We start from the raw sequence: 26,910 nt of genomic DNA, 5'->3' as shown, positions 1-26,910 counted from the left end.
AGAACAGGTTAGTATATGGAGGGGAAAAAAAAAATCAGTTTTGTTAAGAGGTTTCTACAAACAGTGGACCAAAATAAGGTTTGAATTTCAATGTATAAACACGTTACCTGTCTCTAGGCATGTATTAGAAATCTCAGCATTCTGGCTAATTGATTTAATTATTTTTTTTTTGTTTATTATTTTTAGATGCTAGCACTGGCTTTACTTGATCGCATTGTCTCAGTAGACAAGCAGCAGCAATGGCTCTTGTATCTCTCCAACAGTGGCTATCTGAAGGTGCTTGTGGATAGCCTAGCAGATGATGACTTTACTCTTCAGAGCTTACTCACGCCTCAGCCTCCTTTACTTAAAGCTCTTTACACCTATGAATCCAAAATGGTAAGAGCTCCCCTGGGACTGTTTTCTTCAAAAACTACAGTTACTTTCTTGAGCTTCACATTCTTGATAAGTGCGCACATCCAGTTAACAGATTACACATTTAAAAACCATATGGGCCTTTCTGTTTCTTCAATATATGGTATTTTCAACAACAGCAAAAGTTGTTCTGCATATAGTAGATATGTTTTGGGATAGTGTTGAAAGCAAGGAGGGTGAGAACATTAATATAAATAGAGTCTCACTGTAAGTTTGCATGACTGTTTTTTCCCTGTTCTCTTCTATACTCTAGGCATTCTTGACCAGAGTGGCTAAAATCCAACAGGGGGCATTAGAGTTGCTGAGATCTGGAGTGATTGTGAGGCTTGCACAGTGTCAGGTATATGACATGCGACCAGAGACAGATCGTCAGGGGTAGGTGTCCATAGAGTTGATCCTTTCAACTGAATGCTAGACCATAAGACCCATTCTTGGAGGAGGCAAAAATCACTGACTTCTGTAGTCTTTCATCCTTGTATCAAAAATGTTTTCTCTGTTTAACTTTTCAGTAGCTAAATTCAAGCTGTCTTGTTGGCATAGAAAATCCCGGTTTACCAGGCATAAAGGGGTAAATTATGGTACTTTCCAGTTGGCTCCAGGATATAAAGCCCTCTAGCTTATCTGATGCTGTGGAAAGTAGTCCATAATTTTTTAAACATAAATTTGGTTCTTCTAGTTTAGAGCTGAAGTTGCTGAAATCTACAGCAGCGAAAATTAGTGTTGTTTAAACCATTTTTCTATATATTGTAGACTTAATTTTTGAGGGATTGGAGGTGGTTTGAAGGGTGTGCTTAGAGCCCATATTTGATGCATTCTCTTCTTCCTTCCTTCCTTCCTTCCTTCCTTCCTTCCTGTAATAACACACGGAACATATAATATTGAAGTAAAATTTAATTTCCAAGTTGTTTCATGATATTTGTAATTATATGTGACACAGCAACTCCATGGAGTTGTACATCATTGTTAAATTGGTTAATTAGAGTAACCTAGACACTGCCTAACTTTCCTGGCAGGAAGCTAATGTGTCTATTTTTAAGGTGCTAGCAACCAGGAGCAGGAGCTCAGATGGCCAGTGTCTTTTGGGGGTGGGGACACAATGTGAAACTTTTGGTTGTGAGGTGGCTGGGGGAAGAAAAGGAATAACTTGTGTGTTTAGGAAAAAATCATCTTGACTAATTTCCAACCCTAATACTCACTTTAGATTTCCAAGCAATCTTTGCAACAAGAGCTAATTTTTTTTTTAAAAAGGGGGTGGGTGGGCTTCAATAAGCACTGAGGTCTAACTATATCAGCTGGAGTTTACAAGCCCTGTTGGAACCTGAAAGGAGTGTTTTAGAAGCCATTTGTTTTCAATGAGGACAAAGAAACATTGTTTTCTAGCTAGAGAATAGATGGGAAACTTCAGATCTAAAGCAGCTTTCTGAGGAAGTTAAAAAGGGATCTGTGTGAAATTGGCCTTATACTGGAGCCTTATAACTGCCTTAAATAAGGAGCTGTTATTGACTATTGTGATGTTTCCGTGCCCTTTAGGGTACTTGTAAACTGTCTGTTTTTGTAGCCTCCAGTTTCCTTCAACTATTGATACTTTTCGTCTTAAACCTCTTCAGAATGTTTGGAATGAGAGATCCCCCTGTCTTCATTCCTGCTCCTGTGGAGCGCTATCGCCAGATTCTTCTCCCAGCCCTCCAGCTGTGCCAGGTGATCCTCACATCCAGCATGGCACAACATCTGCAGGCAGCTGGACAGGTAAACTAAGAGGCCAAGAATTATCTTCCGGTGTCCAACATTGGCTGATGATACTGTTTGTTGCCAGATTATGTATAATATTTTTTCTGTCAGTAACATTTTCTTTATAATGTCTTCACCCATATGAGAAATTGCACTAAAGTTCTTATAGTAATAATTCAGATTTTATTTATTAATTACTATTAAATTTTTTCATCACTCATGTTTTCCTTCCTCCTTTCTGTGGTTCAGGTTTTGCAGTTTCTAATATCCCATTCAGATACTATCCAGGCGATCCTGCGGTGTCAAGATGTCAGTGCAGGATCACTTCAGGAACTAGCCTTTCTGACTGGAATAATCAGCAAAGCAGCTCTGCCTGGTAGGGTTATATCTTAGATTGCAAAAACTCCAATTTTGTTACACTTGTCTGACTTAGTCACATAAGCTTGATTCTTTTTGATATACTGTCAAAGGAATAAAATGCACCATGGAAAATCTGTTAAAAATTGTATCTTATTAGAATGTATAGCTTTGGAAAGAGACATGGGAAATAATAAATAATTGTTATTGAGGCAATGAATGGTAGGTTGGCAGTGGATGTGGAATCCACAATATGTTGATGTAGGCTCGACTTGCCTGCTGCATTTGCATAATAATACCTAATACTTATACAGTGTTTTCAGTCTTCTAATATTAGTCTACTACAATTCATCTTCACAATGCAACTCTGAGGTAGATACAAGGGGATTGTTCAGCCAGTCCACTTTACAACTGAGAAAACTGAGGCACAGTAAATTATTTGCCTAAAATAATCTAGATTATTTCCTAATTGGTAATAGTTAGTGTTTCGTACATTTTTATTTATAAAAAGTTTTTTGGGGGAGATACTGTAGGTTAGTGCACTAATCTCCTCTCTCTGGGGATCTACCTTCATGAAAGTATCTATTCACTATTGTGCTGGGTTTGGTGATCTGCTCTAGACCCTTGTGGACATAGTTGGGCTCCTCCCAAATTCACCATACTATGTTTTGTCATGACTGGTAGTGTTTCCTCACAAGGGGCCTATGACTAGAATAACAATGGCCGTACAGTGCTGTAGGTCGTGACTGAAGTTTATTGGTTTAGCTATGTGGAAAAACTTGCACAACACTGCCAGTTCTGTGCCACGGCTTCATTTTTTTCATAAGTGCTGAAATTCACCCCAAAACTTTATTTAAAAAAATGCATATAGTATTACTCAATAAATAATGTAATTCCATAATCCTATATCTCTTAGTAGCTACAGCTAGATCAGAACACATTCTTCACAAAAATGTTTGTGCAAAAGTTTTTTGTCAAAATTTCATTTTGATGGAAATTTTCTGACCAGCTCTATTAGTTAAATGTAAAATACTAAACCATAAGTGTTTTTAATTTTACCCCTCCCTCCCCCCCCGGTATTGTATCTTATCCTCTCATGTCTGTTTTGTTAGGTGTGTTAGGTGAATTTGACATTGATCTTAACGAAGGGACGCAAATGGAGCTACAAGGACATATAGGACGATTTCAGGTAACTGAGTTTTATATTTTAGTCCCATGTCTGTTTGGAATTTCATATTGAAATGAGAATTGCATCCTAATTTTGTACCAGTTCTCATAGAACATACATCTGTTTCTCTCTAACTAAGAATTGAAAATCTTATCTCCTCCCTTCCTCCCCCCCCCCCCACCCAAAAAAAACCAGAATTGAAGTCTTTGGCAAAAGGAAAATTAGGTTAGAGACTTTCATTTTACAGTCGAGCCTGCAGAGATCTGTAGGATTCATCTACTAGATGTGAAGAAGGGGGAGGAATTTTGAGGCCAACACCAAAATGAAGTAATTCAGAAGTATTCCACTACCACTCTCTTATCATAGGGACAACCTCAGCTCCACTTGTTGATGTATCTGACACACCCAAAGTCTTATTTCTTTCTTTGTCCCTTTTAAGGAGAAACCAGATATATGGTGCAGAGGGGTACCGGAGAGTAAGATAATGTGTTCTCTTGAACCCCTGATTATTGCTACTCCATAGATGAGCCAAAAGTGGGCTTGCAAGCAGTAAGCAGCTGCTGTAGTACTGATGGGACTGAATGCTCAACTTCTGCATCCCTCAGCATGAGTCCCCCTGGAAAACCAAAGGAAGGGTTCCTGTTTTGTGCAATTTAATTTCTTTATTAATTTAAAAATTGGGTGGCCTGAATAATATGCTTGTAACAAATTGAGTGAAAAGACAGCAAGTACTGTATTCTAGCCCATATGCCGTTGTGGTCATTAAGTAAGAAAAGATGATTTGATTTAATTTTCTCTCTACACCTCCCTCCCCCCAAAAGTATTTAGCAATAAGTATTTCTAAGGAGTATTTTAATAATTGCCATGTGGAACTGGTTCAGTGTTTGAGGTATATTTGGTGATCATAATAGCCCTACTTAAACTAAGAACACAACCATCCTGGTAGGTAGTTATTACTGCCGTCCTGTCAGACCATGCAGTATACAATGTATTTGACTTGGAAATGGTTTGTTTACTTCAAATTTACACGGTTTAGTATCTTCTTGTCTAATCTTAGTTTTAGAATTTTAAAATGATTGGTGCTAATCACAATCCAGTGTGGTAACATTGGGCCTTTTTCAGGAAACTGAAAACATGAGAAGGGTTTGAAGACATTTATCTCCAGTGTGTTTTCAGATGACATACTGGATATAGTCTAACTAAATTGGACATTTCCAAACTGTGGTAATTTCTCAAAATTTAAGATTGGGTCCCATTGGGGTCCTTTAAAAGTACCATTTGCTTTCAAATTGATTTAAGGACAGACAAAAAGTAAATTTATATTCTTTGATTTAAACATTTTAAGGTAAATATGAGTTTAAATTTAGCTTACAAAATTACTCCTGTGATGTGAAATGCTTAATTTGTATTACTGCTTCTTGTGTGATAGAATAGATAGTAAAGGGTTAATGAGAGCTGTAAGATGATTATTATTAATGCAAATGTATCATTTTTATTGCTTGTAAATATCAAAGGAATTTTTTAACTCTTTGGCTAAGACACTAACCTAAGTTTGCTTCCTGTCGCAGCGCCAGTGCTTAGGACTTCTAAGTCGGTTTGGAGGTTCAGACAGACTGCATCAGTTTAAACTGCAAGATGATAATGCTGAGGGAGACAGAGTGAGCAAGAGGGATGAGATTGAGTTGGCCATGCAACAGGTGAGAAAATTGGGGAACAAAGTTACATCTTCACAGCACTGCTAAAATCATCAATTGAGAATTGTAAGATACCTGGCATGGTTGATTTGTAGCCATTTCTAGTCGTCATACTGATGTATGCAATTTGAAGAGTTCTGAAAATAGTATTAATTGTCTGCCCAATATTTCATCAGTCTTACTTGTATTGACTTTCTGTGATTCTTCTATAGATCTGTGCAAACGTAATGGAATACTGCCAGTCACTTATGTTACAGTGTGCCCCCACCTTTCAGCACACAGTTTGTCTGTTCACTCCTAGTCTGTCAGAGTCAACCAACCGAGATGGACCCCGCCAAGGTGAGTTTGTGGTTGACTTCTTTGTATGTATCCGAGAGTGAATTGTGAAAGTTGGACTGATAGCAGGTAATACACCTCATTCATGACGTGTGCAACGTGCCTTTTCTAACTTATTGGAGATGTTAATTGTGCCAAATTGCAACAAATTGGAGGATGGGGGTGGCATGAGATTGACTGGCAGAAAATTTAGTGTATTAAAACAATACACCACCAATCCCAACAGTGGAAATTAAGTTTTTCTTGGCAGTAAATATTTTGCAGTGCTATTAGAAAGAAATGGTACTGTGTTATCTCTAAGTTGTCATTGTGATACATATGCCTTGATCCAACCAGTGACTTTTATTTTCCATTTGATTATCTTATATGTGTAAGAACATGTTTTTCAAGAATTCTCCTCTTCCCCTGTTAGAGCAGCCATTTTAAAAGGTGTAGAATTACTATTAATATAAAAATTAGCTTTTTGAGATCTTTGAAGCCTGAGTTAGTTCAGTGAAAAATTATAGGTAGCATGTTCACTATTGAGAGTGATCTATGGTGGAAAGCCGGAGTGATAAATGGATTGGGTTTATGTGAAGTCATTTGTTTTTTATCCTTTCAGCATCCCAGAATGACTGTCAGAGGACACTCAGAATTCTAGGGTTTAATGACCCTGAGCTGTTGTGCAAAGCATGGAAGTAATCTTTTGTGGCTAATGTATAGCCCCAGTGCTCCTACTATGGCTTGGAATAATGATCTGCACCACAGCTGAAATTTCCCCTTGTAGGGCATACAGAGTTAAACTCTTTTTGTTGCCACTGATTAACAGGGAGGGAGACTGGATGTGAGCTCTGCACAAAGCAAAAATTATAAGGTTTCATCACAAAAACAAATGTGGGGCATTGAATGCTAACAGCTGTCTGCTTGCCTGCCATGTGTCAGCAAGAGATGAAATCACTGAGTTTTGTCCTAGGATCTCATGTGTAATAAGTGTGGCCCACATATCCAAAATAAAGTTTACCAGTACTTACGTATCCTTGACACTATGGTGGTGACAAACAGTAGAGGATAAGCTGCATAGCTGTGGGGCTTCAAAGAACTTGTTTTAACTTCGATGGTGATCTCCCCTAGATACACAAGCACCAGTGGTCCCATATTGGCGCCTGCCTGGCTTGGGCATCATTGTCTATCTGCTGAAACAGAATGCTAATGATTTCTTCAGTTACTATGATAGCCACCGTCAGAATGTTAACAAGCTACAGAATGTGGAGCAGCTCCCACCAGATGAGATAAAGGAGGTAACAGATTCTGTAGGCTTTATTATGAACAGTCAGAAGTATCTGTTGCCTGTAAATAAACTAGATGTAGAAGCATCTGTAGTATTGAGCTGTGACAATCTTATACTTGTTCCTTTTTACTGTTGGGGAGTGGGGTAGTGTTGGAGTTGACGAAGGGGGAATTAAATGGCCATGGAAGTGGTCATTTATATTGGGATCAAAAAATGTCAGGTTAAGTTTTGTGGAGGGTACTGAATGGATATTTACTGCAAATTATATTGGAAACTATTACTACTGGCACTCTTAAAGATCAGCATGACATACATTATGAGACTGGTCACCACTGATATCTCGTGACTGGCCAGCCAGACAAAATAAGTAGACATTAAACAGGTGTGAGTTTCCCATCAGTTTCTGCAGCGATGATTGGGTTACAGAGGGGAGGGATAATTGAACTGAAGATAAGTGACCGTTGTTCCACCAACATGAACTGATAAAATAGTTTTGATCCTGAAGGAACACTTCAGATTTTGCCAGAAAGGTGTGGGGTAGGACTTGGTTTCTTTGTTTTTGTGGTGACTGGGGTGGGGGGGAGAGGGAGGATAAGAAGAGAGAGAGAACTTCCCCAGGAGACAAAATTCTACAAGGCTGTTATGGATATTTTCTTGACTTTTAACACTTTGTTCTGGTTTGCTGCATAATGTTGAATCTTTGTGCATCTTTTCTTCTTGCCATAGCTGTGTCAGTCAGTGATGCCAGCTGGGGTAGACAAAATTTCTACCGCCCAAAAATATGTTTTGGCAAGACGGCGTCTGGTGAAGCTGATAAACAATCGGGCCAAGTTGCTTTCCCTATGTTCCTGTATCCTTTTGGAATTATGACAGCTCCAATGGTGACACTCCAGAAAAATTGAAAAAGTCAGCTGAGAAATGGGAGTAGTTTGTTTTATTGCCTTGCCATCAATTGGGTTTCAGACCACTTTAAACAATGCCAATCCTAGGAAAGAAGATATTGATAATTAAATCAGTTGATAGGAGGTACATGTTCCTCTACACTCAGCATTTAAACATTTATTTTCTAGTTGTGGTAGCAGTTCTGAAGGAAAGTCAATAGTAACATAGCATCATCTCCATAGAAGTCAACAACAAATAAAGTTAATTGACCTGATTAGGATGGTGATTCTCCTCCATTGTGGTGAAGTGGAAATACAGCTGAACAACAAAGCCCTTAGAGCTGGAAGCAGGCAACAGTAAAAAGAATCAAGTGTATAGGTCCACCAAGCATGCTGTCAGGATGTACAAGCCATGCAAGTAACTTGGAACTACTGTTGTGGAAAAAAATGGAGGGCAGTGGCAACTAGGAGCTGTCTATCAGAGTCATTTTGGTCCCCAAGAAACAGAGACCTTGGTCCCCAGTCTTGCAAACACATGCTTAACTTTACCCATATGAGTAGGCTCATTGCAATCACTGTCATATGCACCAAGTTAAACATGCATGGAGCTTTTTGCAACATCAGAGCTTTCTTTTGAAACCTCTAATAGGGCTACAATCTAAAATCAGCATAAATTAACTTTAGTCTCCTTCACTAAGCATGTCTACAGATATCATAGAAACATGCCTCTTTATTCTTTGGCGTCACCTGGAATACTATCTATTGCATTGCACCCCTACTGATTCCCAAGATTCGCTGCTGGCCTCCAGGACTTCATTTAAGAGCAGAAGGCTACAAGGTAACATTTCTCAACCCCCCAGGTGCCTTTTCATTAGTTTGTAAATTAAACATAAAAATATCTGACAATATCAAGAGATTGAACATCAAAATTTAGGTTTTCTAAATAGATTTTTACAAAACTTAACATTAATAATGTTTTACTAATTTGTTTGTAATAAAAAGTTTTGGTTTGGATTTAAACATACCCATGCAGTATTTGCAGCCCAAATATTGCAGCATTGTAGTAGTGGATGAGAAGTAAAAAGTGAGTTTGTCTAGAAACAAGTGAAACCGACTAGTCTTTTTTCTGTTGGTCAAACTGAGTGAAATTGGAAAAAGTAAACAAGTAATGTGAAAAGTAAATTATATATTTTTAAAAAGTTTTCAAATGTAATAATTGAAGGTGATATTAAGAACAGATGTAAGGACATTTGTTTTCTAAAAATATTTTTAACTTGATACAGTATTAACTCACCAATGGATTTGGTGAGGGAAGGAAAGATAATACGGGGAGGTTATTGTTGTTGACCATGCCATGTTGTGTAATCCAGGGTTATATGAAGTTGCTACACTAATGGTTGAGAGAGAATTCATCAATAGGTCAAGAAAGATCAATTGTGATTTTCTCTTCATCCTTGTTTAACTTTGTGTTGTGTACAAAATAGGCATTTGGTGTGTTAACCTTGCTTTATACCTGCACATATATGGTATTCACCAGCAGGTGGAATGTAGAATTTAAATTTGTGCATTTTATTCCAAGATTCCTTCAGTTCGGAGCCTAACTTGGATTTCAGAAATGGGAAGAATCGAGTGAGCCAGCATGACATAGATCAGGTGAGATGCAGTAGATAAAATATTCTTAATTATGGCATACCTGATGTGTTGCTAACATGAAGTTATTGTCAGCAGTCTGTTTATAGTTTCCATGTTTAGAAGTGATCTGCGAAACCTTGCTGCTAAATGCTTAGTTGAACTACAGATAGGGTGTAACACGATTTTTCAAAAGGTATCCGTTGCACTGCTATACATGTATTTTTGAATCATGCACACAACCATGTTAATGCACAAAATCTAGAACATTGCAAATGAAATACCAAGGTCCAAATTACTGAAAAAAATATTTTTTCTTATTCTCTTGTAAATTAGACTAATAAGCTGCAGCTGTTTAATAATTTGCTTCTGAAATAAATTGTCAGTGGTCCTTGGGGATGGCTAGTTTGGTGAATTGAAGACAGGGTTCCTAGTTTTGTGTGATGCTGCAGCTCTTCATTTTTGGTCAGCTGCAGATGGACAATAGTAAAGAGAGAGGAAGGGGAGCTGACTGTGACGTAGCTAAGAAATTGCCACTGCTTATGTAGAACCTAAAATAATTTGTGCTGCTTGGAGGTACAGCCAGCAAAACCAGCACAGGTTAATTAATGATCTATTCTCAGAACTATGCGAACATATATCCTTGATGTTTGTATGCAAATAAGAAAATAAAAACTTTTTGTTTCAATCCTGATTAACAGTATACAGAGTTGTAAAATAAGGAGCATACACTTTTTTGTGACTATAGCCAACCACTCAAGAGAATATATACAATAACATCCTATAATAATGTCTAGAATTCAGCTCTTTTTTTAAATAGCCTTTTCCATCAGTAATAACAAAACATGTTTTTCAATACATGGATTTTTGTTATATAGCCTATAACATATATTGAGAATCTTGCCTATAAGGGCAACTCTCTTCTACAATTCCTTAATTTAAGAAGTCAAGTTATATAACAGTAAGGCTCTGATTTGCCAAACATGCATGTGCTTAGATTGCAGCACACAAGTAGTATTTTTAAAGTCAAAACATATACGTGTTTAAAATGTTAAGTACTTCACCAAAAAACCCTCACAGAAATACTTTCTAGTGTATGAGTTAGATAGACAAACATAAGGATCTGTTTAATATTTGCCAAACGAGATTTCCCCTCCCCCCCAATATTTATATTCTTCTAAGAGGGGGCTTGAAGCAATGGAAGTGGGTGTGGCCTGGGTAAGGGCGATTGGTGGTGATTAATGATGAAAAGACCTCCTTTAACAAGAGGACCAGACACCACTGTCCATTTCACCAAATTTCTTCTCTTCCTCAGCTTCAGATTGAAGCCACCAACAGCTTTGGTGAATCTCTGCAGAAGAAGCTCCTTGATATTGAAGGGTTATACTCGAAAGTCCGGTCACGCTATACTTTCATCCAAGCACTTGTCAGACGTATCCGTGGTCTACTAAGGGTATCAAGGACCTAAAGGACTCCTCCTCATGCTGCTTGCCTCCACAAGTAACGAACCCGGGCAAACTGCCTTAAACTCAGATTTTATAGAACTTACCTTTTCTAAATTATGGCCAAAAATATTTTGTTACCTTTTTTTTTCTTATCACTAATTAATCAGTTTGTGTATTCTTTCTTGCCTACTGCCATCCTCACAGGAAAAATAAAGGATTTTTTTAAAGGTGCGTTATGGTCACTGTAAGAGAATAGACAGAAAACACTGGAAATACAATGGAAAATTTAACAAGAATCTTGAGCTTTGTATTTGGGAAATCTGCACACATCCATGTGATGATTTGAAAGAAATGCGAACTGCCAGCCCCCATTTATGGTGTTCTCACTGATGCTGCCTCCACACTGTGGATCACACGCTTAATGGAAATGCTGATTTCTTGGTCCGGTTCTTGAGGACAAGATGTGCGTGTCCTTCTCAAAATGGATTGCTTGGTGGAAGGCCATTATTCCATCCATGACTAGCCTGCTTCTGTTCACTTGTTGTCTTGTTCCCTTCCAACAGACATGAATGTATATATGTGCATTTGTACAATTCTAGGTGCTGAGGAAATGGTGAAGAACGTGGGGGGAGGCTGACCCATGCTGGGAAATGTGATCAGAAAAGCTGAGGTCTATTCACTTGCTTCTCCTATGTGGTCTGTTCTACGTCTTAGGCCTCCTTTTGGGTTCATTCCTATTTGCTAGTGTGCCAGGAATTGGGCATAAAGATACATAAGGGACAGAATGAAATTTGTGACAAAAGAGGAAACACACTTGAACATTGGGTTTGGCCTGTAAGAGGAAAAAGAGAGATACCAAAATCTTCTTTTACACAGAGAAGAGTAGTAAATCAACTCTGGTCTACATTGCCATTGGAACTTTTTAATACTTTCCATATATTGTCTTTAACACAGACTGTTCATATTTGCAGGTGAGTTCTGTCTTTTCTAAATGTCCATTGCCTAGTATATTTTTTTATTCACAATTAATAATTGCTCACTTTGTCATCAGTTTGTGTTGTATAGGAGATTGGTATATTTGTCTGGCTGGGATTATTTTATGGTCCAGTCTTTCAATTTGTGGTTATTAGTGGTTTTGAAAGAATAGTGTTAGATACAAATTGTTTATTCTTTAGTGAAGTCTTGGTGATTCTCAACCACTTTCCCTTCCCTTCCTCATACACACACCTATCCTATCCCACAAAATGAAGAAAGTAAGTGGACAGGACTCCCTATGAAGAGAATTCAAAAATATAATTCTGGAAATCTCCTGGTTTAATGTACTTTACTGCACCTTGGAAAACTGTGATATGGTAACTGACTAGTATTTGTTCAGTACTTCAAGAACAGATTAAGGGAATTCTTTAATTTTTGCCAATAATAATTCCCTATTGGGTCAGGACTCCTGAATGCCAAGGAAATGAACTTTCTACTATACCAACATAAATAGGTGGTGCTGTAACTTTTCAAATTCTGGTTTACTCTTTGGATAATAAATTTTGTAATAATCTGCCACATTTTTACCATGTTTTATAAAATACTAGACCCTACTGCCCAAGGACCTATAGTATGCATTATCTGAAACCATTCCTCTTTGTTCTCTCAATTAAAAAACATAGGCATGCATCCATTTTTCCTGTTTTATATCTGGCCACCCTGCATGTATTTAACAATCCCGATAAATGCACCCATATTATTAATATTCTTATGTACCAAATCAACAGTAATTGCTGCAAGCCTAACAGTATAGTGACCGGTCATAGTGATTTCAGGAATGACCTACATGGAAAAAATGAACAATTCAATTCATTTTAATCTGTGTCCATAGTTATTTAATCATATTAGTTAAACTTCCATGTTTACACTACTGAGACATCTTGGAAAGATGTCATTTTTTAAAAACCCACGCAGGGGTAGAAAAGCAGTGGGTTTTGTTTTACTTTTTGTTTGATATATGCTTTAGTTTTGTCCTGTTAAAAAAAGAATAATATGAATAGCTGTGGAAAAAAAAACATGGCTTGTAGTTAGTTAATATCTAAGCTTTTCTATGATGTTTATTAAGCTGTAAAAGTATTGTTCATATATACTCCACTGCAATAAACATTTCAGTTTAATTAACTGGAATTCTTGCTGCTAATAAATAAGGGAAATAAGTGTAAGTAGCAGTAACTGCTATTAATAACCTAATTTAATATTAGTGATTCTGGTATTGAATGGCTCAATGCCCCTTAAGAATGGTTAAGTGAGGGGATGTTTAAGTGGGTTACACAGTATTCTTTAGATTTTATTCTTCTAAAGGATCATTTGTTGAATAAATTTATTGCAATAGGGTGATGCAAGTCCTCTGAAAAATAACTTCTTTAAAGCTTCCTTTTGGTCTTGTACAGTTATTGTCAGGGCTGTCCAGAGGATTCAGGGGGCCCGGGGCAAAGCAATTTCAGGGGCCCCTTCTATTAAAAAAAGTTGCAATACTGTAGAATACTATATTCTCAGGGGGGCCCCTGCGGGGCCTGGGGCAAATTGCCCCACTTGCGCGCCCCCCCCCCGGCAGCCCTTGTTATTGTACCCTACTATTCTGTATCTACTATGTAACTTGCACACTGTTCCACTAGGTTATACATTCTTGCTGACATGGATGCTTGTGTACAGAGGAATATCTGCTTAAGAAGAGAGGTGAATCTGTCCTCAGCAGTTTTGATTAATCTCATTTGGTATTGGACCTCGAATAGTAGCCCAGTAACGGTTGTTGAGGAGACAAGGCACATGGCACTGTTTATATAATGAGCTGAGGGAGGGGAGAATAGATTCTCTCCTGCTTTGCAACTGGTAGAGGTGTACCTTGGAGGATAGAACTACAGTCCTGGCAAGATACACTGTAGTAGAAATACTGTTTGCAAAATTACACTTCTAAAAAAAAAAAAAAAAAACCCTCTCCATGTTTTTGTTGCACCCTTCCAGGGCTTTAAAGGCGGTAGACCAAATTTAGAGTGGGGCTTTTGCTGCTTAATGTTTTATCTTTCAATCCCTTTGCTCTGTTATTCTGACACAGGATAATTAAGGGAAGGGGGGTGGCCTGTGGAAGAGGGCGCTACTGCCCCTGCATCCCTCCTCGGGTAGCTACAGTCCTCTGCGCTCCTGCTCTGGCCGCGGGGCAGGGGCAAGTGGAGGAGGAGGAGGAACGCGGGTAGCTCCGCCCCTTCGCGCTAACAGGCCCCGCCCCATTTCCTGCCGAGTCACCCCTCACCTCTTCGGCACTTCGCCCCACCCGCTGCCTCGTAGCGGCTCTAGCGCCTGGGTCCGCGGCCGCAGATTCGTCGCGGTGAGAAGAAGCCCCGGCGGAGGGGGGGAGCGTCTCCGGCCCGCGGGATTCGGGATCCCTGCGCGCGCTCGGCCCCTGCACCCGTCAGTGGCGGGGTCGCGCGGCCCCTCCCCCCCCCGGCTCCAACGGGCTAAATCTCGGCTCCGTGCCGAAAGTGGGAGGCTGCGGGCGGCGCCTCATTTACTTCCCCCGGCAGAAGCGACTGAGTCGACGTGGAAGCTGGTGGCGGCGGCGGCCTGGGGCAGTGAGGACCGGGCAGCGGCGGCGGCACCATGGGTGAGGACCGGGGGCTGTGGGGACGGGTCTGGCTGGCGGTTTGCCGGCGGGGGCAACGCGAGACTCGGCTCCGACGTACCGGGTCCGGGCCGTGCTGCTGCTCTGGGGCGGGGAGCCGGGACCCCGGCCCCGGCCGCCCCTAGGGGAGCGGCACACGGGCGGCCTGTTCTCCGGAGGCGGGTGCGAAGCCCCTGAGCAGCAGCAGCCGCCCGGGCTCCAGCGGGCCGCTGGCTGGTCAGTCCGCGCGGTGGGGAGAGAGTGGGAAGTCCCGGCCTGAGGCGAGGGCGGCTCTGCGTGGGTCGGTCCCGTGGCAGATTGTGCCATTGTCGCCACTTCAGGGCGCGGTCCCTGGCTAGGGTCAGGTGGGAGCAGGCAAAGCTGCCCTCCCCGGAGCCCCCCCAGCAGCGGGGACACGCCAGTTCAAACGCCAGTCGTGTCTTTACAAAGGCCTCTACCACCACTTTACAGGGTGACCTGGCCAAGTCAGTTCCTTACCTGTGCCTCCATTTCCCTATCCGTTAAAATGAGGATAATGATACAGATCTCCTTTGTAAAGCACTTAGAGCTATGGGTGTAAAGCACTGTAATCTCCGTCTGGTCCCAGTGCCACAGTCTCCCCTGATCTCTCAAATAACTTCATCTGATGTGTTCTCCTAAACCATGCTTGAGACATTGCCGTTTACCTAATGCAATACAGCATCTATTTGAAGGAAAACAAAGTTAAATGCAGGTTTATATGTTCTACTCTGTACAGCTAAACACTAGGAACGTTCTTCAAAGTGTTGATGACTTTATTAGAGCCGTGAACTCAGTACTTAATACTATGGGTGTAAAAATACAAAGAGGATCTGAGATGGATATATTGGACTAAAGTAGAATGTGGTAGGATTTATGCAGACACTACTGTTTGTGGTTAGTTATTGCTATAGCTCTGGTTGTGAAGCAGTTTCCAATCAACCTTGCTTTTCTGTTGATCACACTTCCTCAAAGTGGGTGTGTTTCTAGTGGGGTCCTCCAGGGATTGGCTCTTGGCCCGATGCTATTTAACTTTATCAGTGATCTGGAAGAAAACAAAATCTTAGTTGATAAAGTTTTCAGATGATACACAAATTGGGGGAGTGGTAAATAATGAAGAGGACAGGTCACTATACAGAATGATGTAGACGGCTTGGTAAGTTGGGCACAAGCAATCAGTATGTGTTTTAATACAGCTAAATGCAAATGTACACCTCTAGGAACAAAGAACGCAGGCTATATTTACAGGATGGGGACCTGTCCTGGGAAATAGTGACTCTGAAGATTTGGGGGTTCTAGTGGATAATCAGCTGAACATGAGCTTGCAGTGCATCTTGGTGGCCAAAAGGGCTAATGTAATCCTTGGATGCATGAACAGGAGTCTCAGGAGTGGACAGGTTATTTTACCTCTGCATTTGACACTGGGGTGTGACTACTGCTGGAATACTGTGTCTAGATCTGATGCCCACAATTCAAGAAGAATGAAATTGGAGAGGATTCAGGGAAGAGCCACAAGAATGATTAAAGTGAGAAACTCGAGCTCAATCTATTTAGTTTAACAAAGAAAAGATTTAAGTGGTGACTTGATTACAGTTTATAAGTACCTACATGGGGAACAGATATTTGATAATGTGATCTTCAATCTAGCAGAGAAAGGTATAGCAGGACCAGCTGGAAATTGAAACTAGATAAATTTGAAATTAGAAGGTGTAGATTTTTAACGGCGAGGGTAATTAACCACTGGACCAATTTACCAAGGGTTGTGGTGGTTTCTCCATCACTGACAATTTTTAAATCCAGATTGAATGTTTTCACTGAAAGAGCTGCTCTAGGAATTATATTGGGGAAGTTCCGTGGTCTGTGTTGTACAAGAGGTCAGATAAGGTGACCAGATGTCCCGATTTTTGGGTCTTTTTCTTATATAGGCTCCTATAACCCCCCACCCCCCGTCCCAATTTTTCACATTTGCTGTCTGGTCACCCTAAGGTCAGATCATGTGACACCAGTGGCCACTTCTGGCCTTGGAGTCTATGAAATCATTTTGGGCTGGACACTTAAGAAATATCAACTGGAAATAAAATTAGATTTAAAGCTGTACCACATCTAGAATATTGTGTGTAATTCTGATGTCTTTTTAGGCAGGATATTTGCAAAATTGTTGACAGTTGAGGTTGCAGGAGGACATGTCCCATGCACCCAAAACTACTTATTGTCGGGCTTTTAAAGTTAAGGGAAAAGAGTTGTGCATTCCTTTCCACCTTCATATTGCCTGTGACACTGTCAATAACACACTCCAGTGCTCTGTAGGGCTTTCACTTACATCTCCAACAGATACAAAAGAACCCAGTATCATCAACCTTGCATTCAGAATGCAAAACTTTAATAGTGACTTCATATGCTTTTATATCAACACATCTGACTGTCGCATGTTCCATGTATTTTGGAAGTTATTCTGTGTTAACAATGTTGAGGTCTCTCAAAGGTGACACCTATTTTTCAACAGTTTATAAATTTTCCAAAACTGCAAATTGTACAACCACTACACCCAGAAATCCATTACTAGCCAAAGATTATAATCCACTTTTATTTACTAAAAGTCACTCAGAAACATTAGGTATTCAGCATTCTTTCCACTGGCAAATTGCAATGATATAACACAAATGTAATTATATAAATGGGCTGTTGAAGAGAATTAAGATTTAAGTAGATAGTAGGGGGAGGCGAAGAGAGGCATAAATCTAGCAGGTAAATAATGTAAAACTCCTCTTCTACAGAGGGTGAGGGTAGAACAAATTACTGCAGCTGAAAGTCTGCAGAGCACATCAATTTACTAGGGTTCTCTCTTTAGATGGGGGCACATCTTTTTGAAAAGGGAGTTGGAGAATCAGGGGGCTAATTCCACTAACCAGTTTTATGGATTAAGATGAGAGAAAGTCCTCTGAGGTTTTCATGTAAGATTTTCTGTCAAAACGTGTCTCCTGAAATACCTTTTTCATGTTGTGCCATTTGCCACTTTGCCGTTACACTTCATTCAGATCAGCCATGTCCTATTACTATTATTATTTGTACTACAATAGTGCCTTAAGTCCATTGAGCTAGGAGTTGTACAAATATAATAGCAATGGTTCCTGCCCCATGGATTTTAGAGGCCAGCCCCATGCCTGCTTCTGTATTTCCAAAGTCAGTGATGTGCTCCACTTTTGTAATGGAGCAGGCTTAGAGAGGAAAAAGTGAGACTGGCACATAGTTTCCATCCCTTTTCTACACAAGTACACTATTCCTCTCCCCTCCGTAGAAAAACGTAACAAACACACACATTAACAAACAAGCTATTTGAATAGGATATTTTTACTATGTAACTGCTAATTTGGGTTCTGTCTGGTATTTAGGATCCTAACTGATATTTGTCCAGTATGGGTTACCTTTTACATGTTCAGCTGTTAACATTCGTGGGTAGGGATGTAATATTGTACAGTGTCACGTTTTGTTTTGTTTTAACAATTTCCAAGTAACTGTACCTGTATTTCCCCACTGTGCTCCGACGAGGGCACCCACTTAAATGTTTCTGGCTCCCTGCCATACCTCTCTCCTGGTTGGAGACTCGTGTCTCATTCCCTGTTGACTGCGGGTTTTAAGGTTGCCCAGCTCCCTGATCTACACTGTGTTATCTCCAGAAAGCCATTCTGCTTAAAAGGCCAGCACCTGTGTTTTGCTTTCTTTCCAAGGGCTCTGACTAGTGTATTGACAACAGTTACAAGTTAAATAAACACATTTATTCCTTGGCTAAAAACATTACAGAGAAAATGTATACAAAAACAATAAACATTCCTGTGCACATGCAACAAGCTCACAAGAGATTACCCATCAGTCTTGTGGAGCCCTGGCAGGCTAAAGTCTTACCAACCTTTCTTCAAGGGTTGGTGACCTCCATGGCACAGAAGATCCTGCCTGTCTGCTAGATCAAGTAGAAAAGCCCCAAGTCATTTTAAACTTACGCTATTGATCCAAAAATCCTTTCTTTGTCTGTTGGTCTTTGGAGAATCCAGGTTGAACAAGTATTGCGAGCCTTCCCAGGAGATGGTGCTTCTCTGGGGGTATTACAACTACGTGATTTGCCTTAGTCACCACCCACTGTTTCCTATTGGTGTAGGAACTGTGGTAGCCCACCCTCATGGAGTAGAACACAATCATACATAAATCATTCATTTAAAATAATGAACCACAAAGATATTTAACTTATTTCAATATGGTCACCTGAGGATATGGCAGGAAGTTGCCATATCTGTCAGTCTTTTCCCCCTACTAGTCTAAAATTTTAATGAATTATGTTCCTGTTTGCTTAGTGTGCAATGAATATAAAAGCAGTGTCTGACCAGAGGTACATTTCCTTAATGTGCAGCAGAATGAGATGTTGGGACAAACCCTATTTAAGTAGGAGAATGTTTCAGGTCTGCTGCTCCTACAGCATTGGATTGGGACTGTTCTCTTACAGATATGCTCATTATATAGCTAGCAGCAAACAGTGTGCGGGACAGATTGGCTGTGGAATACCAAATAAGGATGTTGCATATTAGACGATTGATACAAAGTTAACTGGAATGGTGTCATGAACTAAGGACTCACTTCAAAAATAATTTTATTGCTTGTGTAACAAAACTCGGCTTGGGGGTGGACTCTTTAGTCCTACAAGCATGCCTATTCTAATCGTAACAGTTTGATGTAAAGTTTTCTCATTAATTTGATTTGGAGGTGTCTCCTATCGGATAAGGTCAAATTTTGAACCTAGCCCATCTCTGTAAAGCTCTGAATTTAAACTAATGACTGACTAGAATGTACTCCACATGGATTAAAAAACTCATCTCCAAAAGGAAGTCAGGTAATTAACGTCTCCACTAGTTTTAAGTATTGTACTGTCTTCCTCTACAGTGGAAATGAAGATAGTTGAAGCTGTTGCTTAACAATCTGTCTGTTCAGCCACCCTTTTCCTATTCCTGTCCCAGCCTAGGTGAACATTTGTGAAGGTGGGCTAGACACTGTTTGTATACATTTGTCAGTGCACTTTCATAATCTTTAAGTTTAAAGACATGACTACACTTAAAACACTGCAGCAGTGCAGATGCACCACTGTAATGCTTCAGTGAAGATGCTATTAGGCTGACAGGGGAGCTGCTTCCATCGGTGTAGTTAATCCACCTCTGCAAGAGGCAATAGCTATGTCCTGTCGACAGCATTGTCTACACCTGTTGAGCCTCTCCTATCAACATAGCACTGTCTACAGCAGGTGGTTAGGTCGGTAAAACCCACACTCTAGCGATGCAGTTATTTCACACCCCTGAGTGACGCAGTTATACTGCTGTAAGATTATAGTGTAGACCTTATAGGTAGACCTGGCCTCAGTTAGCATGTATCAGACTCTACAGCAGAGGTAGGCAAACTATGGCCTGCAGGACCCTCCTGGCCGGCCCCTGAACTTCTGCCCTGGGAGGCTAACCCCCGGCCCCTCCCCTGCAGCTTCAGCTCACTGTGCTGCTGGTGCAATGCTCTGGGCTGCAGAGCCTGGGCCTGACTCGGTGCTCTGTGCTGCGCGGTGGCGTGGCTGGCTCCAGCCAGGCGGTGCGGCTGCCTGTCCTGGTGCTCTGGGTGTCGCGGCTGTAGCGCCGCCAGCCACCGGCGCTCCAGGCAGCGCGGTAAGGAGGCGGGGGGGTTGGATAGAGGGCAGGGGAGTTCGGGATGGTGGTCAGGGGGTGGGGGTGTGGGCAGGGGTCCCCGGGGGGGCAGTCAGGAATGAGAGGAGGGGTTGGATGGGGCAGTGGGGGTCAGTCAGGGGCAGGGTTTCCGGGGGCGGTCAGGGGACAGGTAACAGAGGGGATTGGATGGGGCAGGAGTCCCGGGGTGGGGGCTGTCAGGAGGCAAGAAGCAGGAGGGGTCGGATAGGGGCCCGGGCCAGGCCACGCCTGGCTGTTCGGGGAGGCACAGCCTCCGCTAACCGGCCCTCCATACAATTTTGGAAACCTGATGTGGCCCTCAGGCCAAAAAATTTGCCCGCCCCTCCTCTACAGCATGTACCCTATTAAACCAATAAATGTACATGTGGGTGGGTCATACTGAAGGAGAACTGATGATGTTAGAAAGGAAATTAAGGTTTTGAAGGTCCCTGTGTAATTTAATGCACCAGAAACATAGAGGGCAATAGAAAAAGGAATTAGTTCACTATCTGCTGATAGAGAAGCAAATGCTAACAGCAGGAAAGATTGCTTCTGCCACCTGATCTTGCTGACTGAGGTCAAACTTTTGGAGAACAGGAAGGGGCGCAGGTGTGGTTGAGCCGGCAGGTATGTAACTAATCAACAGCTTGAGCTGTTTTTAGTTCAATCCAGTTGTTCAGACTAGTGGATATTTTTAAAGCAGATATACTTCCTGGTGTTCTTTGACAACGTGTCCTATTGCTCTCTTACTTCTTAGTGTTAGTGCTACTGCAACATGGTACTGAAATTTTGTTTCTGTTCTGTTTTTCAGGTGGCTTTTTTTCCACTATCTTTTCCAGTTTGTTTGGCACTCGGGAGATGAGAATCTTAATATTGGGACTAGATGGGGCAGGAAAAACAACAATTCTGTACAGGCTACAAGTTGGTGAAGTTGTTACCACCATCCCCAGTAAGTGCTTCTCTAAAGAATAACTGATCCAGTGAAGATCTAATACATACACTTCCTTTGTTTATGAAGTGTGTGCACACAAAGTTTGGTTTAGTTAATCTGCAGTCTTTAGAAGCTGCTGGAACCTCATGCATCCTTGTTTGTGTGTCTTCCCATATGCAGCTACTATTGTGTGCTGTAGAAGTACTGGGAAAGAAAGTATTTAATGCTGCTAACTACACACTAGAAGTGTGTAGCCACACATTTGAATTTTGTTACCATGAGTTTGGTAGGTTCTTATGGTGTTAATGTGCACTAATGATGGCAGTCCAGCAAAGTCAGGGTCTCAAATGTATCTTTAACATGAACTCTGTGAAGGTTCTGTTTGTCTACACATCAGACTCTAGACAGGAAAGAGCAAGTCAATGCTAAATTCATATTTGCTCTGTTTATGTTCATTCTCACTGGGAAATCAGGGGTCTCTGGGCCTAAGCCTTTGTTATAAACAACACTCCTATTTAAAACAACCATATATATACTTTTGTAACTCCAAACAATTTTTAAAAGTTGCTTTTATTTCATTTAAAATACTGCATCTTGTCTTTCAGTCAAAGCATAGTGCATTTATTTGACCATGAAAAAAGCAGCTAGTAAGATGATCTATGAAGAAGTATGGACTTAACTAGCTGTGTAGGCTTTAATTACACTTGTGAGGATTAAAGATTCTAACTGAAGTTAGAATGTATTACAGCTCCTCTCTTGCTGGAATGTTCTTCCCTGAGAGCAGCACTAAGGTAGTCTCTCTTTATATATTTCAGCAATTGGTTTCAATGTTGAGACAGTAACGTACAAGAATCTAAAGTTTCAAGTCTGGGACTTGGGAGGACAGACGAGTATCAGGTAAGAAATTTCAGATTATTGAGACTGATATGGCATAACCAACTGGAATGAATGCTGGGGACCTGATATTCAGAAGTGCTGACTACGTAAAACTTTGGTGGGAATCTTGGGTGCTCTGTACTTCTGAACATCAAACCCATAAATTTGATTTTAGAAGCATTCCAATTAACATGAGGGGATAGTGGTTGTATGGAATGTTCTTAGGTTTGGTTTGGCTAAATACATTAAACTTTGCAATCTAATTTTCTGATACAAAATGCCCTTGGAAACTTTATCTGCATGCAAATAAAAATGTTAAGGAAATAAGGTCTTTAAATGAATTTATCTACTGATTTATGCACTGTTGAGATAATAGAATTTGGTTATGCTTAGCTTTAGTTCCATGTATCTTTGAAAATATCTAGACATTTTAGCATGTTAGGCTAAAATGATAAATAGGGCTGTCGCTTAATTGCAGTTAACTCATAAAAATAGAATACCACTTGAAATTTATTAAATATTTTGATGTTTTTCTACATTTGCATATATATTGTATTCTGTGTTGTAATTAAAATCAAAGTGTATATTTTTGATTACAAATATTTGCACTGTAAACAGGGGAAATAGTATTTTTCAATTCGCCTCATACTAACACTGTAGTGCAATCTCTTTGTGGTGAAGGTGCAACTTAAATGTAGATTTTGTTGGGGGTTTTTTTGTTTTGTTATATAACTGCACTCAAAAACAGAACAATGTGGAACTTCGGAGCCCGCAGGTCCACTCAGTCCTACTTCTCATTCAGACAATCGCTAAGACTAACAAGTTTGTTTACATTTGCAGGAGATAATGCTGCCCTTTTCTTGTTTGCAATGTCACCAGAAAGTGAGAGCAGGCATTTGCATGGCGCTTTTGTAGCCGGCGTGGCGTATTTGCATGCCCCTTCATGCTTCGGCCACCATTCCAGAGGACATGCTTTCATGCTGACGACGCTCGTTTAAAAAAAATGCGTTAATTAAATTTGTGACACAATTCTCCCCCAGGGAGTTCAATGTCCCCTGCTGTGTTCTACCCGCATTCTACCATATATTTCATGTTATAGCAGTCTCGGATGATGACCCAGCACATGTTGTTCATTTTAAGAACACCCTCACTGTAGATTTGACAAAAAGCAAAGAAGGCACCAATGTAAGATTTCTAAAGATAGCTAAAGCACTGGACCCAAGGTTTAAGAATCTGAACTGCCTTCCATAATCTGAGAGGGACGAGGCGTAGAGCATGTTTTCCAAAGTCTTAAAAGAGCAACACTCCAATGCAGAAACTACAGAACCCGAACCACCAAAAAAGAAAATCAACCTTCTGCTGGTGACACCTGACTCAGATGATGAAAATGAACATGTGTCGGTGTTCACTGCTTTGGATTGTTATTGAGCCAAACCTGTCATCAGCATGGATGCATGTCCTCTGGAATGGTGGTTGAGGCATAAGGGGACATGAGAGTCTTTGGTGCACATGGATGTCTTGTGATGCCGGCTACAACAGTGCCATGCGAACGCCTGTTCTCACTTTCAGGTGACGTGAACAAGAAGTGGGTAGCATTGTCTCTTGCAGGTGTAAATAAACATGTTTGGGCGGTTGGCTGAACAAGAAGTGGGACTGAGTGGACTTGCAGGCTCTGAGGTTTTGCACTGTCTTGTTTTTGAATGCAGTTTTTTGCACATAATTCTACATTTGTGGGTTCAACTTTCATTATGGACAGATTGCACTACAGTACTTGTGATAAATGAATTGAAAAATACTATTTCTTTTGGTTTTTTACAGTGCAAATACTTGTAATAAAAATAAATATAAAGTGAGCACTGTACACTTCGTATTCTGTGTTGTAATTGAAAAGAATATATTTGAAAATGTAGAAAACATCCACAAATATTTAAATAAATGGTGGTATTATTGTTTAACGGTGCGATTAATCGCACAATTACTTTTTGACAGTCCTAATGTTAAATTTAGGAATGGGTAACAAATTCCTTTGAAAATTTTAATGAGTAATGATATAGTACAGCAGTGGGAATATGGTCACCTCTTGCAGTAGATCTCCTCTTGTGGAATCTTGTTTGCCATGTTTTTCAAAAATAGATTTTTACAAACTTTCGTTGCTAAAGATCAAGAACTACTTTCCTCAGGTGCAAACCTCACTTTTGATTCTGAATAAAATACGTCAGCAGGCACAATTCTTCTAAAATGAAGATTTAATTGGGAACCTAGTTAGTTACTAGTCAGTTTAAAGAATCAAATCAGGTCTTATTTTTTGCTTGATTAATTTTTTTGCCTTAATCGCAAAATCCATGGCAGATGCTTTTCACACAACTAGTTTTGTGAAACTTTATTTAAAGCTTAATTTGAGTTATGGTAAAAGACATGGCTAAGAAACACTTAACTGAAATATCTGCAGCACTGCCCCTCAAAACCATGAATTTAACTTTGGCACATCTTAATTCCCCCAATAAATAGTTGTCCCCAGGTAGTTTTACTCACTTATTTGAGCAATAGTGTTTGGAGTGGTCTGCTCCTTTCCTCCCCTTTTAAGACACTAGTTGCCTTTTAGGCCAATTACCTGGAGGGGGACAACTCTACTTTCCCTGAGCAAGTGGTTTTTTCAAGCACTGGCCATCACAGTTATTGCCATTGTGTTGGGTTCCTTTCACTTAATAAAATTAAACTTAACTTTATATGAACTCAACTAGTCTGTTCTTCTTTTCTAGGCCATATTGGCGGTGTTACTATTCAAATACAGATGCAGTCATTTATGTAGTAGACAGCTGTGATCGAGACAGAATTGGCATTTCAAAATCAGAACTTGTTGCTATGTTGGAGGTAAGAAAACAAAGATACTGTTTAGATAATTAAAATACTAATTGCAGATCTTTCCTCTTAGAGCAAATCTAAAACAAACCAGCACCTACCACAATGAACTCTGCTTGGAATCAAGTTGTCTTTCCTTCTTAGGAAGGAAGTATCATATTACAGTAACTCCTTACTTAATGTAGATTTGTTCCTGAAAAATGCTACTTTAAGTGAAACTGTTAAGCGAATCCAATTTCCCCATAAGAATTAATGTAAATGGGGGGTTAGGTTCCAGGGAATTTTTTTCGCCAGACAAAAGACTATACACACACAACATAAGTTTTAAACAAGTGGGGGGCAGCAGACCTCCTGACACTTGAACCTCCTCCCCCCCCACCCCCCCACCCCCCACACACACACACACAGCAGTGGGAGGGAGGGACAGCTGAACTGCCAGGCAATTGATAGCCCAGCTGCTGGGTAGCTGCTGCACAGGGAACTTAGGGAAGCTGGTCCACGCTGGTTCCAAGCCCCCACCAGCTAGCTCCAATGGGCTGCTCTTTCTGCAAGCAGTGGACAAAACAGGGAGCTGCCCAACAACTTTATAAGGGAGCACTGCGCAACTTTAAACAAGCATGTTCTCTAATTGATCAGCAACGGGATGACAAAGTGAGGAGTTACTGTACAAAGCTTTTGTCTGCAGAATATTTGCAATATGTTTAATGCTTTTGTCAGTCTTCCATGTTTCATGTCAGTTCAGATAAGCCTTTGTGTGGGCACCAGACTGAATATAATCTGTTACTAGCAGAGCTTCTTAGTGCTTTGTCATTATTCAGGGCCCAGTTCTGCCAGCCTTAAACTGAGTAATATCAGTGATTATAATAGGATTACTTACAAAGTTTAGTATCTTACAATGCAAGGGTGGCAGAATTGTGCCCTAAGTAATTGAATTTAATAAACTTTGAATACCTTTATTGGCCCAATGAATGATAAAAATCTATACTTTGTTTTACAGAATACTTTAAATCCGTCTGCTCCTGGTCAGTTTCCCTTAGGAAGCAGTTTCAAACAGAGGACTGGCATCAAATTTTAGTTTAGGTTTACCAGTAAGCCTAGCTCCTTACTTTTGAAGGATTTACTGTATATAAAAGACTGAAAACCAATGTTTTCTCTACATAAATAAACCTGTAGTTTGCTTTAAATTCTCAGGTCAGGGGAAGAATAGTGTTACTTGCATAGATTTCTTTTTTAGGAAGAAGAGCTGAAAAAAGCCATTTTAGTGGTGTTTGCAAACAAACAGGACATGGAGCAGGCCATGACGCCCACAGAAATGGCAAACTCACTGGGCCTACCAGCTTTGAAGGACAAAAAGTGGCAGATTTTCAAAACCTCTGCAACCAAAGGCACTGGGCTTGATGAGGCAATGGAATGGTAAGTAACTGTTTAACTCAAGTCTTGATAACTAATGCTGTTATAATGTTCCTCAAAAGGATCTAACATTGGATATTTTTGGTGCTAATTTTAACTTTTTTCCAAATGAACAAAGCATGGGCCTATAGGCTACATGATTATTCCAGTGCACCATGCACAACCTCTCAGCATCTTGGAAATGGAGTCTGCAGTAAATAAACTTGCTTAATTTTTTCCTTAGGTTGGTGGAGGCCTTGAAGAACAGGCAGTAAATAAACCTTGCCACATGATGGTCAAACACATCCAAGCATCCCTTTCTTTACAGTCAAGCAAGTTAATGCCACACACTGTAAATAAGACTGATGGAATTGACTCTTGTAAAGGGGGCTGACTTGTCTTGTAAACATACACTGAAGCAACTGAATGTGTCTGTATTATATTAAAATACTCCTTCCTTGCTCTCCTGTATCAAGGTATGTACTTATGTTAATTTGTATGGAAGACTTAATTGAAAATAGACCGAGACAGGCTAGAATAAATCTTTTTGTTTTGAATTTTAGTGGCATCACCTATTTTATT

The 26,910-nt window shown here is 40.4% G+C and overlaps 2 protein-coding genes across 2 annotated transcripts in view; both read left to right on the top strand.

The window, feature by feature from the left end:
* Positions 1–12,668, top strand: part of NUP205 (nucleoporin 205) — a 67,303-nt gene extending 54,635 nt beyond the window's left edge. The window contains exons 32-43 of the mRNA XM_026648866.2: positions 187–378; positions 668–789; positions 2,022–2,160; positions 2,392–2,518; positions 3,612–3,688; positions 5,236–5,364; positions 5,574–5,700; positions 6,808–6,974; positions 7,691–7,814; positions 8,555–8,683; positions 9,425–9,498; positions 10,790–12,668. Coding sequence (XP_026504651.1) covers positions 187–378; positions 668–789; positions 2,022–2,160; positions 2,392–2,518; positions 3,612–3,688; positions 5,236–5,364; positions 5,574–5,700; positions 6,808–6,974; positions 7,691–7,814; positions 8,555–8,683; positions 9,425–9,498; positions 10,790–10,942 — 1,560 coding nt within the window. The 3' untranslated portion in view covers positions 10,943–12,668. The remainder of the gene's footprint in view (positions 1–186; positions 379–667; positions 790–2,021; positions 2,161–2,391; positions 2,519–3,611; positions 3,689–5,235; positions 5,365–5,573; positions 5,701–6,807; positions 6,975–7,690; positions 7,815–8,554; positions 8,684–9,424; positions 9,499–10,789) is intronic.
* Positions 12,669–14,412: 1,744 nt separating this feature from the next.
* On the top strand, positions 14,413–26,885 carry ARL1 (ADP ribosylation factor like GTPase 1). Its single transcript, XM_024208176.3, has 6 exons — positions 14,413–14,553; positions 21,085–21,222; positions 22,020–22,101; positions 24,840–24,951; positions 26,174–26,352; positions 26,573–26,885. Exons 1-6 carry the CDS (start codon positions 14,550–14,552, stop codon positions 26,601–26,603), a joined length of 546 nt encoding a protein of 181 aa, XP_024063944.1. The 5' UTR covers positions 14,413–14,549; the 3' UTR covers positions 26,604–26,885.
* Positions 26,886–26,910: the final 25 nt, after the last annotated feature.

Source organism: Terrapene carolina, unplaced genomic scaffold, assembly GCF_002925995.2.
Source record: "Terrapene carolina triunguis isolate 2854851 unplaced genomic scaffold, T_m_triunguis-2.0 Scaffold68, whole genome shotgun sequence".
Classification (NCBI taxonomy): Eukaryota; Metazoa; Chordata; order Testudines; family Emydidae; genus Terrapene; species Terrapene triunguis.
The sequence above is the reverse complement of the archived record's forward strand: the minus strand, read 5'-3'. Positions and strand labels throughout refer to the sequence as shown.

Bases quoted from the DNA above. Each gene is read 5' to 3' on its own strand.
- ARL1 (XM_024208176.3), top strand. The intron at 21,223-22,019 runs GTAAGTGCTTCT...TATATATTTCAG, and splicing joins AGTTGTTACCACCATCCCCA to CAATTGGTTTCAATGTTGAG. The intron at 22,102-24,839 runs GTAAGAAATTTC...CTTCTTTTCTAG, and splicing joins GGAGGACAGACGAGTATCAG to GCCATATTGGCGGTGTTACT.